The sequence below is a fragment of the Oncorhynchus gorbuscha genome, linkage group LG23, assembly GCF_021184085.1.
Source record: "Oncorhynchus gorbuscha isolate QuinsamMale2020 ecotype Even-year linkage group LG23, OgorEven_v1.0, whole genome shotgun sequence".
NCBI lineage: Eukaryota > Metazoa > Chordata > Actinopteri > Salmoniformes > Salmonidae > Oncorhynchus > Oncorhynchus gorbuscha.
In genome coordinates, this window is record NC_060195.1 from 23,233,668 (window position 1) to 23,248,396 (window position 14,729).

The 14,729-nt window shown below is 44.3% G+C and overlaps 1 protein-coding gene across 1 annotated transcript; it reads left to right on the forward strand.

The window, feature by feature from the left end:
• The first annotated feature begins 10,359 nt into the window (after positions 1 to 10,359).
• Positions 10,360 to 14,134, forward strand: LOC124010462 (SLIT and NTRK-like protein 2). The gene has a single exon (XM_046322907.1). It carries the CDS (start codon positions 10,916 to 10,918, stop codon positions 13,475 to 13,477), a length of 2,562 nt encoding a protein of 853 aa, XP_046178863.1. The 5' UTR covers positions 10,360 to 10,915; the 3' UTR covers positions 13,478 to 14,134.
• Positions 14,135 to 14,729: the final 595 nt, after the last annotated feature.

Below are 14,729 nucleotides of genomic sequence, written 5' to 3' on the forward strand. Positions count from 1 at the left end.
TGTGTGCATACATTCTACGTATGGGTGGTCCCGGGAATCAAACCCACTACCCTGGCGTTACAAGCGCCATGCTCTACCAACTGAGCTACAGAAGGACCATATATTGTGGGGTGTTTTTTGTATTGGGGCTGATTAGGGGTGTCTAGCATAGGCTTGGCTGCCTGAGGCGTTTCTCAATCAGAGTCAGGTGATTCTTGTTGTCTCTGATTGGGAACCATATTTAGGTAGCCTAGGTTTCACTGTGTGTTTTGGTGGGTGATTGTTCCTGTCTCTGTGTTTGTTTTCACAAGATAGGCTGTATAGGTTTTCGCGTTTCGTTTGTTGTTTTGTATTTAAGTTATTTCATGTATCGTACATATTTTGAATTAAAGAACATCAGTAACCACCACGCCGCATTTTGTTCCGACTCTCTTTCTGCAGACGAACGCCGTTACAGAATCACCCACCACACCCGGACCAAGCAGCGTGGTAACAGGCAGCGACAGCAGGAGCAGCGAAAGGAGGAATGGACATGGGAGGACGTTATGGACAGCAGGAGTATAGAGTATACGACTTGGGAGGAAATAGACAGGTGGGCGGTCGACCCAGAGAGAGTGCCGGAGCCCGCCTGGGATTCGCTGGAGCAGTGCGAAGAGGGCTATAGGAGAATGGAGTCGAAGAGAAAAGCACGGCGGCGCAGAAATAAACCCGAAAGTCAGCCCCGAAAATGTATTGGGCGGGGGCTCAGGGAGAGTGTGGCAGAGTCAGGGTTCAGACCTGAGCCAACTCCCCCTGTTAATCGTGAGGAGCAGCGATCAAAGGACTTCTGGACTTGGGAGGAGATATTGGACGGAAAAGGACCCTGGGCACAGCCTGGTGAATATCAACGCCCGAAAGAAGAACTGGAGGAGGGGGAAAGCGGAGAGGCGCTGGTATGAAGAGGCAGCACGGCGATGCGGATGGAAGCTTGAGAGTCAGCCCCAAAAATGTATTGGGGGGGCTCACAGGGTGTATGGCTATGCCAGGTAGGAGACCTGCGCGCAAACTCCCTGTGCTTACTGGGGGGCTAGAGAGACAGGGCAGGCACCGTGTTATGATATGGAGCGCACGGTGTCTCCAGTGCGGGTGCATAGCCCGGTGCGGTACATACCAGCTCTTCGTATTGGCCGGGCTAGAGTGGGCATTGAGCCAGGTAAGGTTGGGCAGGCTTGGTGCTCAAGAGCTCCAGTGTACCTGCACGGTCCGGTCTATCCAGAGCCACCTCCACACACCAGTCCTCCGGTGGTAGCTCCCCGCACCAGGCTTCCTGTGCGTGTCCTCGGTCCAGTACCACCAGTTCCAGCACCACGCACCAGGCCATCAGTGCGCCTCGCCTGTTCAGCACAGCCAGAGCCTTCCTTCTCTCTAGCGCTGTCGGAGCCTCCTGCCTGTTCAGCGCAGCCAGCGCAGCCAGCACTTTCCTCCTCTCCTGCGCTGCCGGAGATTCCCGCCTGTTTAGCGCAGCCAGAGCTTTCCTCCTCTCCTGCGCTGCTGGAGATTCCCGCCTGTTTAGCGCAGCCAGAGCTGCCAGGCTGCATGGAGCAGCCAGAGCTGCCAGTCTGCATGGAGCAGCCAGAGCTGCCAGTCTGCATGGAGCAGCCAGAGCTGCCAGTCTGCATGGAGCAGCCAGAGCTGCCAGTCTGCATGGAGCAGCCAGAGCTGCCAGTCTACATGGAGTAGCCAGAGCTGCCAGTCTGCATGGAGCAGCCAGAGCAGCTAGATCCGCCAGTCAGCCATGATCTTCCAGATCTGCCAGTCAACCAGACTCTTCCAGATCTGCCAGTCAACCAGACTCTTCCAGATCTGCCAGTCAAACAGACTCTTCCAGATCTGCCAGTCAAACAGACTCTTCCAGATCTGCCAGTCAACCAGACTCTTCCAGATCTGCCAGTCAACCAGACTCTTCCAGATCCGCCAACCAGCCAGGATCTGCCGGAGCCAACTACCTGCCTGAGCTTCCTCTCAGTGCTGAGCTTCCTCTCAGTGCTGAGCTTCCTCTCAGTGCTGGGCTTCCCCTTAGTGCTGGGCTTTCCCTCAGTGCTGGGCTTCCCCTCAGTGCTGAGCTGCCCCTCAGTCCCGAGCTGCCCCTCAGTCCCGAGCTGCCCCTCAGTCCCGAGCTTCCCCTCAGCCCCGAGCTTCCCCTCAGCCCCGAGCTTCCCCTCAGTCCTGAGCTTCCCCTCAGTCCCGAGCTTCCCCTCAGTCCCGAGCTACCCCTCATTCCCGAGCTGCCTCAGTCCCGAGCTGCCCCTCAGTCACGAGCTGCCCCTCAGTCCAGTGGGGTTCTGGGTGAGGACTACTAGGCCATGGTCGGTGGCAAGGGTGGACTATCCCAGGACGCGAGGGGGAGGAACTAAGACATTTATGGAGTGGGGTCCACGTTTATGGAGTGGGGTCCAAGTAAACAACCTGTTACTCAAGCCCAAACGCTAGGATATGCATATGCATGGTAGGATTGGATAAAGAACACTCTAAAGTTTCTAAAACTATTAACATATTGTCAGTGAGTATAACAGAACTGATTTGGCAGGCAAAACCCAGAGGACAATCCTTTAAGGAATTTCATTTTTGAGGTCATTGGATTTTCCAATGATTTTCTATGGGAAACTCGAACTACTAGTACCCAGATTGCAGTTCCTATGGCTTCCACTAGAAGTCAACAGTCTTTAGAAATTGTTGGATGGTTTTTATTTGAAAAATGAAGAAGTATTTAAGTGTCACTCAGGTGGACTCTAGTCTTTTGGTGCGCGTGAATGAAATAAGTGCATGTCTTGTTTCCCTGTCTGTTTCATATTAAATGTTGACTCCCCGTGCCTGCTTCTCATCTCCGGCGTCAGTCCTTACATATGTATTTGTTGTTCACAGATACCTTAACAGTATTTCTGAGCATTCGAATTGCCATCGATAAATGCAATTGTTCGTTGTCCGTAGCTAATGCTTGCCCATACGATAACCCTACTGTCACCATGGGGCACTCTGTTCACAACGTTGACATCATCAAACCACTCGCCCAAACGACGCCGTACGTGTGGTCTGCGGATAAGAGGCGAGCTGAGACAGACGTAGCCATTCAGTACTTTTGAAATGGACAGTGACAAAATTCAGAACATTGGCCGCTCTTACAGTATTCTCCCTTTACAGCAAGCCAGAACAGTATGATAAATAACAAGGGAATATAAAGTAGGCTATGTTCTGATGGGAAGAGAGACCAAATTATTACTTTCTGTCTTAGCTACAGTATACATATCTCCCTGGCATAATACATCACTGTTGCATCAGCATACAAGTCACAATTTTGGACTCACCGTTGTTGTGCCATACTCACTTGAATAGGAAGGTGGCACAGGGGTCCTTCTTGTCGGCAACCTTCTCAATTACTTTGCCATCAAAGTCTGGCATTCAGTGGATGAACTTGAAGTCATGCTAGATTGACAGCAAGGTCAATGCACTCAAACTTTATGGCTGGTGGTATTGCAAGTGAAGGTCCTTATCGGTTGTCGTGATTTAAATGGTGTTGGTCATCATAATGTAGCCTGTAATCTCCTTCACACATGATGACAAAAATAATTTGAAAATGCCTGGGCAGGAGTCGACCGACTAGGCATGGCCCCGCAGCGCTGTCTGACAATTGCCACACAATTTAATGCATGCTAAGGTTCTGGTAAGCACGTACCTATTCTCCTCCGTTTGTTGGTTGTGAAGGTCGATGGCTCGTCTATATGCGTTGTCTAGCTAAGACACAATGTATGATTTCCCCAGTAACCCCAGTTTAACAGCATTGTCTATATGTGATTCACAATTTTAATGTTTTAATTCCTTAAACACAGACTTGGACCACACACCTTCTCCACCGAATAGCAGGTAGGGGAAGCAACATAGTGATTGCTTTGCGACACTTGCAGTTAGCCACTGCCTCCTTCCAAACCATTTATGTTGAATTTGCCATTTCTGACTTTTTGTGTCACGTTTATGTCCAAATCCCAATGCTTACCGAGATATTTTATCTCTAATTTCTCTTCGTATGACAAGGATGGAAAAGGATTTGCCAGTAAATTGTTGACATGATTCATGATGTTGACTGCTTATCTAGCTAGCTATCCTGCTAGCTAAGATTTTGAAAGTGTGATGTTGACATGATCAGTCCAGTCAAAGCTACAGGAGATATAATGTAAGTTGACATAATTTTGTCCGTGGCCATTGACCTTGAGCCTTCTTGGACGGGCGCTTCTACTGTAGATCTATGGTAGCACCCAAGGGGCTTGAACTGCCTAGCTCTCCCATAGATTCTGTGTTGATGTAGAGTTCCCATCGGTGGTGATGTAGAATTCCCATGAGTGACTGAACCCTGAGCCAATCAGGGCACAACCAGAGAAGATTAACAACGTCTTCGCCGGCTAGCCCTCCACCACAGAAAGCACTGAGCTAGGCTGAAACAGCTGCATGGAGCTGCCTGACAAAGAAAGAGACCACGTTTGTATGCTGCTTTACTACATCTCTATTTGTGGTTTACATTATTTGATAAACTGATGTGTGATACTAACTAATATCAGAATGAAATGTAAAACAGTCCACTTCTTTTGTTACAGGTGGGGCTTAAATCAGGTGGGTTTCTGCCTGTGAGATCTCTTAGCTGGTGTAACAGTGCCTGACATTGAGCATTACTCAGTAACCACAATAACCATCTCATATCTTAAAATACTAGTCTGCTTTACAATACCATGTGAATGAGCCTCATATCTAAAGATATTAACCCAAAAATTATAACATGAAAAGGGGGAGGTGTCTATTTCTTATGCCTAAAAGCACTATGGGTCCCACACTCTCCCCTCCAAATTAAACGTAGTCCTTACATTCTGTATTTCCTCTGGATGCTCTTCGGCTCGTCGTCCGTCCATCACATAACGTGTATCTTCATTGAATGAAATGTGTTGCTAGCTGATATCATCATGCACTATGATAGCTGCCTCTGCCCTTTATGAGGGAAATGTGTCTTAACTGTTAGGTATGTACCCTTCCCTTAACCATAACCCATTACTTGACAAACGTGCCATGTTCTGTGTCTGGTACTTTACTCAGTCAATGACATAGTATCAACTTTAACTCAGGAACTATTTCCAGTAACTCTAACTTGTATGAACTAAAGACTGTTTCACATAGCTACAGTCATGTAAATGACTTGTCTCTGTGACTGACTATTTTACATTACATTTGACATTTTAGTAATTTAGCAGACACTCTTATCCAGAGCAACTTACAGGAGCAATTAGAGTTAAGTGACTTGCTCAAGGGCACAGAGAGATTTTTCACCTAATCTGCTCTGGGATTCGAACCAGCAAACATGCTCTTGCTCTTGGGACGACAATTATAGTTGTCGTTATCTCCTCAGGCTGCACTTCCAGTGAGCATGTGTGCATGTACTGCCCCATGTCCAGCGGCATCCGTAACAACCCATCGGCGTCTCCATTTGATTTCCCAGGTCGATACTTGATGGAGAACTTGAAATCGGCTAACTCGGCCACCCAACGGTGTGTCGGCGTATTCAGGTTGGCTGTTGTCAATACATAGGTTAGCAGATTGTTATCTGTGTAGACTATGAATGAAGGGGTGTAGTAAGGATGTCATAAGGTGAATGCACCAATTTGTAAGTCGCTCTGGATAAGAGCGTCTGCTAAATGACTTAAATGTAAAATGTAAATGTAGTATAAGTAGTCTCGGAATCACTCACATATCGCCCACTTAAATCTCTCACTTTTCGCCCACTTCCATCTCTCACATATCGCCCACTTCAATCTCTCACATATCACCCACTTCCATCTCTCACATATAACCCACTTCAATCTCTCACATATCACCCACTTCAATCTCTCACATATCACCCACTTCAATCTCTCACATATCACCCATTTCAATCTCTCACATATCACCCACGTCAATCTCTCACATATCACCCACTTCAATCTCTCACATATTGACGTGGTGGATTTAAAAAAAAATACAATTAAGTATCAAAAGTAAATGTAATTGCTAAAATGTATCAAAAGTAAATGTAATTGCTAAAATATACTTAAGTATTAAAAGTAAAAGTATAAATAATTTCAAATTCCTTATATTAAGCATACCAGACGGTACAATTGTCTTGTTATTTTAATGTACGGATAGCCAGGGGCACTCCAACATTTAGACATCATTTACAAACGAAGTATGTGTTTTTAGTGAGTCCACCAGATCACATGCAGTAGGTTGACCAGAAGTTGCTATCTTGATAAATGTGTGAATTGGACTATTTCCTGTCATGCTAAGCATTTAAAATTTTACTTTTGGGTGTCAGGGAAAATGTATGAAGTAAAAATAACATCATTTCCTTACGAATGTAGTGAATTAAAAGTTGTTAAAAATATAAATAGTAAAGTAAAGTACAAATAACCTGAAAAACTACTTAAGTAGTACTTTAAAGTGTTTTACACCACTGCATATCACCCACTTCAATCACTCACATATCACCCACTTCAATCACTCACATATCACTCACTTCAATCGGTCACATATCACTCACTTCAATCACTCACATATCACCCACTTCAATCACTCACATATCACCCACTTCAATCACTCACATATCACCCACTTCAATCACTCACATATCACCCACTTCAATCACTCACATATCACCCACTTCAATCTTTCACATATCACCCACTTCAATCTTTCACATATCACCCACTTCAATCACTCACTTCAATCTTTCACATATCACCCACTTCAATCACTCACATATCACTCACTTCAATCGGTCACATATCGCCCACTTCAATCTTTCACATATCACCCACTTCAATCACTCACATATCACTCACTTCAATCGGTCACATATTGCCCACATCAATCTTTCACATATCTCTCACATACTGTAAGCTCATATACATTGTGTCATTGTTCATCTTGGCTCTGAGACAGCGTGGCCTGCTACATTCACCTGATCAGTTTTTCCCACTGGCTTCCTTTGTGCTCTACAGCCCTTTGAGAAGTCCCCTGATTGTCCACACATAAAGCAGTGATCACCTGTATCATTTTCCTGACAGACACTGCATCCTCTCTTTCCATTCCATCTAGACTAATGAGCAGTCACCGGGGGAAGGGGGGGGGGGGATGTGCATACTTTTACGCATTTCCTTCACTTCCTCCTTCAGTTGCTTCACCACATCAAAAAGCTCTGCGTCCCTTTGACTAGCTGCTGCTGGGGCTTTAAGACTCTTGGTGTTCTTTACAACTTGAGAAGACTGATCTTGGACCTCTAACATTGCTTCTGTGCCACTGGGGCTTTGCTGCTGGATCTGCACCCCAGTCTGTACTTCGCAAATGTTGGTTACTTTACTACTTGTACTCTTTCTCAGTTTGCTTTTTCTTTCATACTCAAAGCTAGCTGCTTCATTCATCTTGACAATTAACATTTTGTCTGTCACTCTTTGATCATCAAGGTAATGTTTCAGTTGAAACGTAATGTGATCACTGAACAGCCCTGTACTAACTGACCTCAATAACTTCTTCTGCATGACCTCTGGACTGTACTGCCGTCTGACCCTACTCTCTGGCAGCAAATAACAACCTCTCTTTTAACTCAATTGCACTGAAAATAAAGTTTTGTGGGGACTCACGTCTGTCTTGGGTCATGTTTAATAGTCTGCGGTACAGGTCAATGGAACTGTCCTCCTTGAAACACCCCTTTAAAATTGTTTTGAGTTGGGAAGGGTGAAGTCACATTTATTTCAAGCATTTCACATATGTTCAGGCCTGGACTGAAAGCTTGTACTACAGCTTCAATGACTTCAGCTTCACCGTGTCCCTTGTTCAGTCCCATGTCAATCGGATGCATCTGATTTGTGTATGAGAGTTTGTTTATTTCTGTGTATTGTCACTTCGAATAACCTGTCTGGCTGTGGATATAGCACACTTTGTTGAACTGGCCCTGGGCTGGGTCCATTGTTTCCCGCTTTCTCATTCAACCTCGTGATTTTCTCGGCTAAGTCTTGGGTAGCAGCATGAAAACTCAACTGTAGATCTGAGTATTATTTTTGTACACTCTCAAATGCTTCTTGGCTCCTAACATACTCTTCAGGTTCAGTTCCATCACTTTGCTTTAGCTGGTCTGCTAACTTGAACAGTTCATTCAGATACAGCTTGGCAACATCCCCTTCTTTTTCAATAACTTCATCCATTAATTCCACAATTAGGTGGATCAATGTTTGCCTCCTTCTCTAATTCTCAGCTGGGACTTTAACATAACCACACATCTTTTAGCTATCCTGGCACTGTTCCATCTCCATACTCTGCATGCGCGCTGCCTCTCTTCTCGTGTGACCGCTGTCAATGAAGGTCCGGTTCTATTTTTAGCTGTGTCATCCATACCGTGGAACAACGTTTCTCCTGGCTAGCTCACCAATTTTGTTGCACACTTGAATAATGACGACAACATTCAAGTGTGTAGAAGTTTAGAACGTTTACGTTCCTTTTTCCCGAAATCACAAGACAGTGGCTCCCGAGTGGGGCAGAGGCAGTGGCTCCCGAGTGGGGCAGAGACAGTGGCTCCCGAGTGGGGCAGAGACATTGGCTCCCGAGTGGGGCAGAGACAGTGGCTCCCGAGTGGGTCAGAGACAGTGGCTCCCGAGTGGGGCAGAGACAGTGGCTCCCGAGTGGGGCAGAGACAGTGGCTCCCGAGTGGTGCAGAGACAGTGGCTCCCGAGTGGGGCAGAGACAGTGGCTCCCGAGTGGGGCAGAGACAGTGGCTGCTAAGACAGTACATCTCAGTGCTAGAGGCGTCACTACAGAACTTGTTTAGATTCCAGACTGTATCAAAACCAGCTGTTATTAGGAGTTCCATGGCCCAGTGTTGTCCATGTTATTGTTTGGCCATTATTGTAACTAAGAATGTGTTCTTAACTGACTTGCCTGGTTAAATAAAAAAAATAAAGACAGGGCCATCAGACATGCTGCCTGTATCATCTCTACGTCTCCTTCTACTGATGTTCAAATATCTAAGAGCTCTGAGATGTTTTAGTTGGCCTAACAGTGCCTGTCATTGAGTATTACTCAGTAATAACCACAATAGCTATCTCATATCCTAAAATACTAGCTTTACATACCATGTGAATGAGCATCATGTCTAAAGGTATTACCTCAAAAATATAATGTGAAGTATTGGGGGGGTGGGTATATTTATTTTGCTAATATTACTATGGGTCCCACACATACAACAAATTACCATGTGCATCTCTCATTTACTTGATAGGCTATTTTAAGTTTATGCTCTATGGATCCAAAACCAGTTGATAACACACAGTAGAATTTAACAGGTGAACAGACAAATTATTATTTTGCATTGAAGTGTGTAGACTGTAAGCAGGCCTACTGTAGTTACATTTCTTGCCGGGTATAAATGTTTATCGTCAGCTCATTCAAACACTGTTTCCAGTGTGTCCGACATGCACTTCCTGGTCCCATTGGGAGGTGGCGTGGTGCTCAATTCATACCCAGTAACATGCGCAGAACGTAAGGTTGAATTTATACATTGTGTATGCTAATGCTTTTACTTTTGTGGATCAATCTGTATCCAAGTCGACTGCCTATATATATATATATATATATATATATTACAGTGTCGACTCGTCATATATATGTAACCTAATTTCAGCCGAAGGTATTTTGAAACCAAATATTCCTCTTTTGAATTGGGCGCATACTGTATGTGCGTGTGTGTGTGCGCGCGTGCGTGCGTGTGTGCACTTGCGCTAATCAAATGATAGAGGTGCTTTTTCCACCTCCTAGTGGTGGGTTGAGTAAAAAACGTGATAAACCCACTGGAAATAACTAATGTTCTTGTTTTTTTCAGTTGCATTAAATGTTTCAATACAACTTAATATTTTATTGAAGATTCTATACGTGTGCTCGTGCATTTTCTATGGGAAAGTAAAATAGCATTAGATTGTAGTAGGCACATTTTCTGAAGAAACCATTTACATCGTTAATATTTTACTCTACAATAGCATGTGAAGTATTCCAATTGAATTTATATATTACACCCGTGGCAATGCGTTTCTTATTATAACCTTAGCATATGTGTTTATTATAACCTATCCTACTACTGTTATGTTCATTGGTAGGCCTGGTCGAGGTACCGGTAGTGTTAGTCTAACAATAATGTTATTTTTTACTATTGAGAAGAATGCTAAACTGTTCTTAGCAAGTATAACATGTTGTCGATGCTAGTGACGTAGGACTCCCATGCCTTGAATGTGGGAGGACGTAGGGCAGAAATTCGGCATAGACCTCTCAGTTGGTGCCTATGCGCAAGCGGAGGATGCTTCTGCATGTTATTCTTCAGCATCCTGTCTATATCTCAGAGTTGGTTCTCTCGCTGTTTCCATCGAGAAAGTAAAGGACAACGCGAAGTGATATGCTACCTATATTGTATTTTTGTCAAAAACTAAATTGCATTTAATGAAGAATGGAATTTCTTAGGATCAAGTCGAGAAGAGACTGTACTATCTCTGTCGTTCAGTGAGTATCTCGCCGTTTCTGATTGTGCTGCTACCGAAATGCTTGAAACTGCTGCCTGTTTGGTCGTGCGTAATACCGGGATTGCAGTATATTGCGAAGCTAGTCTCCTGACAAACAAACAATGTACCCATTCAAGCCTGGCTCAGAACTTGTCCGATGACTGATTCATGATTTAATTTGCTTTTTGGATTGTAAGGAGATCAATGGAGAGTCCTGCGCGCCCGTGCGCCCTGGTGCCATTTTAACACTAATACTGTGTTAATTTGGGCTTGCATGTCTGCACTGAAATTGCCAACTCCAAGACTCATACAACGTTGATGCTGGATAATTCAGCAACATTGTTGTAAAAATGCTGAACAGCGTTTTGTTGCTCAGCGTTTTAACTGTGACCAGTTTCTCCTCGAAGACTGAGAGTCGCAAAACTTCGAAAGACATTTGTAAGAACCGCTGCTCATGTGAGGAAAAGGAGAATATATTGAGCATCAACTGTGAAAACAAAGGATTTACAACGGTTAGTCTATTTCAACCCCCACCGAACAAAATCTGTCAACTCTTTCTCAATGGAAACTTTCTTTCAAGGCTGAATCCAAACGAGTTTGTTAGTTATGGTAATGTGACATCACTTCATCTGGGGAACAACGGGTTACAGGAGATAAAGACTGGAGCTTTTACTGGACTGAGATTTTTAAAACGACTTCATCTCAATAACAATAACTTGGAAATAATCAAGGAGGACACATTTGCTGGTTTAGAGAGTTTGGAGTATTTACAGGCAGATTATAATTACATCAGCGCCATTGAAGCAGGTGCATTCGGCAAATTGAATAAACTCAAAGTATTGATTCTCAATGACAACCTCCTGCTCTCTCTTCCCAACAATGTATTTCGTTTCGTTATGTTAACGCATTTGGATCTAAGGGGGAACCGGCTTAAGATGTTGCCTTTTGCTGGCGTGCTGGAGCATATAGGTGGCATTATGGAGATCCAACTGGAGGAGAACCCGTGGAACTGCACCTGTGATCTGATCCCCCTAAAAGCCTGGCTGGACACCATATCAGTCTTTGTAGGGGACATCGTGTGCGAGACCCCATTCAGACTGCATGGCAAGGACATTACGCAATTGATTAAGCAAGATCTATGCCCCCGACGCAATGCTGGTGATTCCAATCACCGCGCAATGCAGCCTCCCTCTGATTCCCAATACCACGGCCTTTCTCCCACCCAACACCCCGGTGTCACTCCAACAAAAACCCCAAGGGCCTCCCGTCCCCCTAAAACGAGAAATCGCCCCACACAAAGGGTAACGTCTAGTAAGGACAAACAAGTTTTCGGGCCTATAATGGTTTATCAGACTAGGTCCCCTGTTCCCATGACCTGCCCTAGCATTTGCGTATGCACCTCTCAGAACCCAGACAGTGGATTAAATATAAACTGCCAGGAGAGGAAATTGCATAATATAACAGAGCTTACCCCTAAACCGTCCTATCCAAAGAAATTGCATTTAACAGGCAATTACTTGCAGACCATATACAGAACAGACCTTACCGAATATAGCTCACTAGAGCTCCTCCACTTAGGAAATAATAGAATAGCTGTCATTCAGAATGGGGCCTTTGAAAACCTAGCTAATCTACGGAGACTTTACCTCAATGGCAATTACATTGAAAGTCTATCCCAATCATTATTCGCAGGGCTGCAGAGCCTTCAATACTTATACCTGGAGTATAATGTTATCAAGGACATTTTACCACAGACGTTTAACTCCTTACATAATCTGCAGCTGCTGTTCCTAAACAACAATCTACTGAGATCCCTTCCCGACAATGTTTTTGGAGGAACTATGCTGACAAGACTAAACCTGAGAAACAATCACTTCTCCCACCTGCCCGTGCGCGGTGTGCTCGACCAGCTCTCCGCATTCATTCAGATCGACCTGCAGGAAAACCCATGGGATTGCACCTGCGACATCGTTGCGCTTAAAAACTGGATGGAGCTATCCAGCACCAGCGTTGTGGTAAATGAAATCACATGTGATTCGCCCTCCAAACACGCAGGGCGGCTCCTCAGGTCTCTGCGTAACGATGCAATTTGTCCCGAGCCTAACGAGATCACAATAACCAAGGCCCCCACCGTCAGACCCAGCACTGACTCCACTCCTCCTTCTGCCATCACGCCCACAGACGAGCAGGTGCCCGAGATGCATGCGGAGGTGCCCCTGTCGGTTCTCATACTTGGACTGCTCGTGGTTTTCATTCTGTCGGTCTGCTTCGGGGCTGGTTTGTTCGTATTTGTCCTGAAACGACGCAAAGGTGCTGATAGCGTTCCCGCCAGTGCCAATAATGTAGATTTAAACTCCTTCCAGGTACAATATGGTTCTTATAACACAGAACCCACTGCAGATAAAACAGAGACGCATGTGTATAACTACATCCCTCCCCCAGTTGGTCAGATGTGTCAGAACCCCATCTACATGCAGAAAGATAGCGAGCAGGTGGCCTACTATAGGAATCTAAAGGAACTAAGCTTCAGCACCATGGACACTAAAACGTCGGAGTTGCCCCCAAGTCCATATACCATAAGCACAGTGGAGTTCATTGAGAAACAATCTTGCGGCAATCGAGAGCCGGAGCTGCTTTATCAAAACATTGCAGAGAGGGTTCAGGAGCTTCCGACTGTTGGGGCTCTGAATTATAATTTTTGCACTTTACCGAAAAGACAATTCATTCCTCAATATGAAACCACTAGACGACACAACCAGGACAGGTTGAATAAAACGGTTCTCTATGGGACTCCACGAAAGTATTATGCCAATCAATCAAAAAATGAACACCCTGTGCTGCCTGGGAAGCTAAAAACAGAACCAGACTACCTCGAAGTTCTGGAAAAACAAACTGCAATGAGTCAGTTGTAAGATATTGCCCTACTTACTATCATCAGTAATGATTACATCGATTTGTATCTATGTACTCCACAAATTGACGAGTCCAACTCAATTAAAGCAACATAAGCGGTTGCTCTCCATTATTGTCCAGCTGTATTGAGTAAACGTATATGCAGTTATACTATTTTACTGGAGGTTTAAATTATTTCTTCTACTTGAAATATAGTCTGTAGCAGGTACCGCAAGAACTATGTAAACTACTGCTTTGTGCATTTCATATTCTATATTTTATTTCGTCTGTGGGAAGCGATTTCATTTTAATAGAAGAACAGAAGTAAATAATTATGAACTTACTTTCCTGTACATAATAGCCTATTGATGGTGAGTGTGAAACACGTGTACTGGTTCCGTCCACTTGGCAACTCATTTATTCCAGAAGTGCCTTTGCACTCCAAGTATTTTATCGTTGACATTTTATAAGTGCTGTATTTTAAGAATCTTTATGTAAAATATAATTATTTGTCCATTATATTAAACATAACTGAAGAGTGTATGATATTTATGGTAGAGAATATGTTTTGAATATCTAAGTGTCTTTCAAGATGTACAATTTAGAGAATTGCATAATATTGTATGATATAGATGATCAATACAATGCGCCATAAGCGCAATTAAATTTTCACTGAAGCACTTTGTCAAGTCTGAATTAAGCATTAAGATTTTACGTCTCTCTCTCTCTCTCACTGTGTGTGTGTGTGTGTGTGTGTGTGTGTGTGTGTGTGTGTGTGTGTGTGTGTGTGTGTGTGTGTGTGTGTGTGTGTGTGTGTGTGTGTGTGTGTGTGTGTGTGTGTGTGTGTGTGCGTGCTTCCATGTGATGAGGAGGGGGTGGGTGTATTAGGGGCGGTAACAGCACTCTCTTTGATCTATAGACCACTGTGTATTGATGAGGAATTTGCTGAGCACTTTAGCTGAATGACGCTTGTGCATGCAATTTATCGACCAGCGTTGCTATAGGTCCCTCACTGTAATACCACAGGACTACCATTAATTTCATACCTATAATATTTTCCTCAAAAGGTAGAGAGCAGCAGTGTCCTCTAAAAGTATAGATTATTTACCAGTACGTTACGATTTACGGATGATAAAAACTACTGCTCCACAACAACTGATCTCCTGTAGCCTACCTGAAACGCACAACATGATGATTAGTTCTCAACGCTCCTTATACCAAAAATAGATTGTTTTTAGTGGATTTAAACGGACCAGTTTATGTTTTGACCTT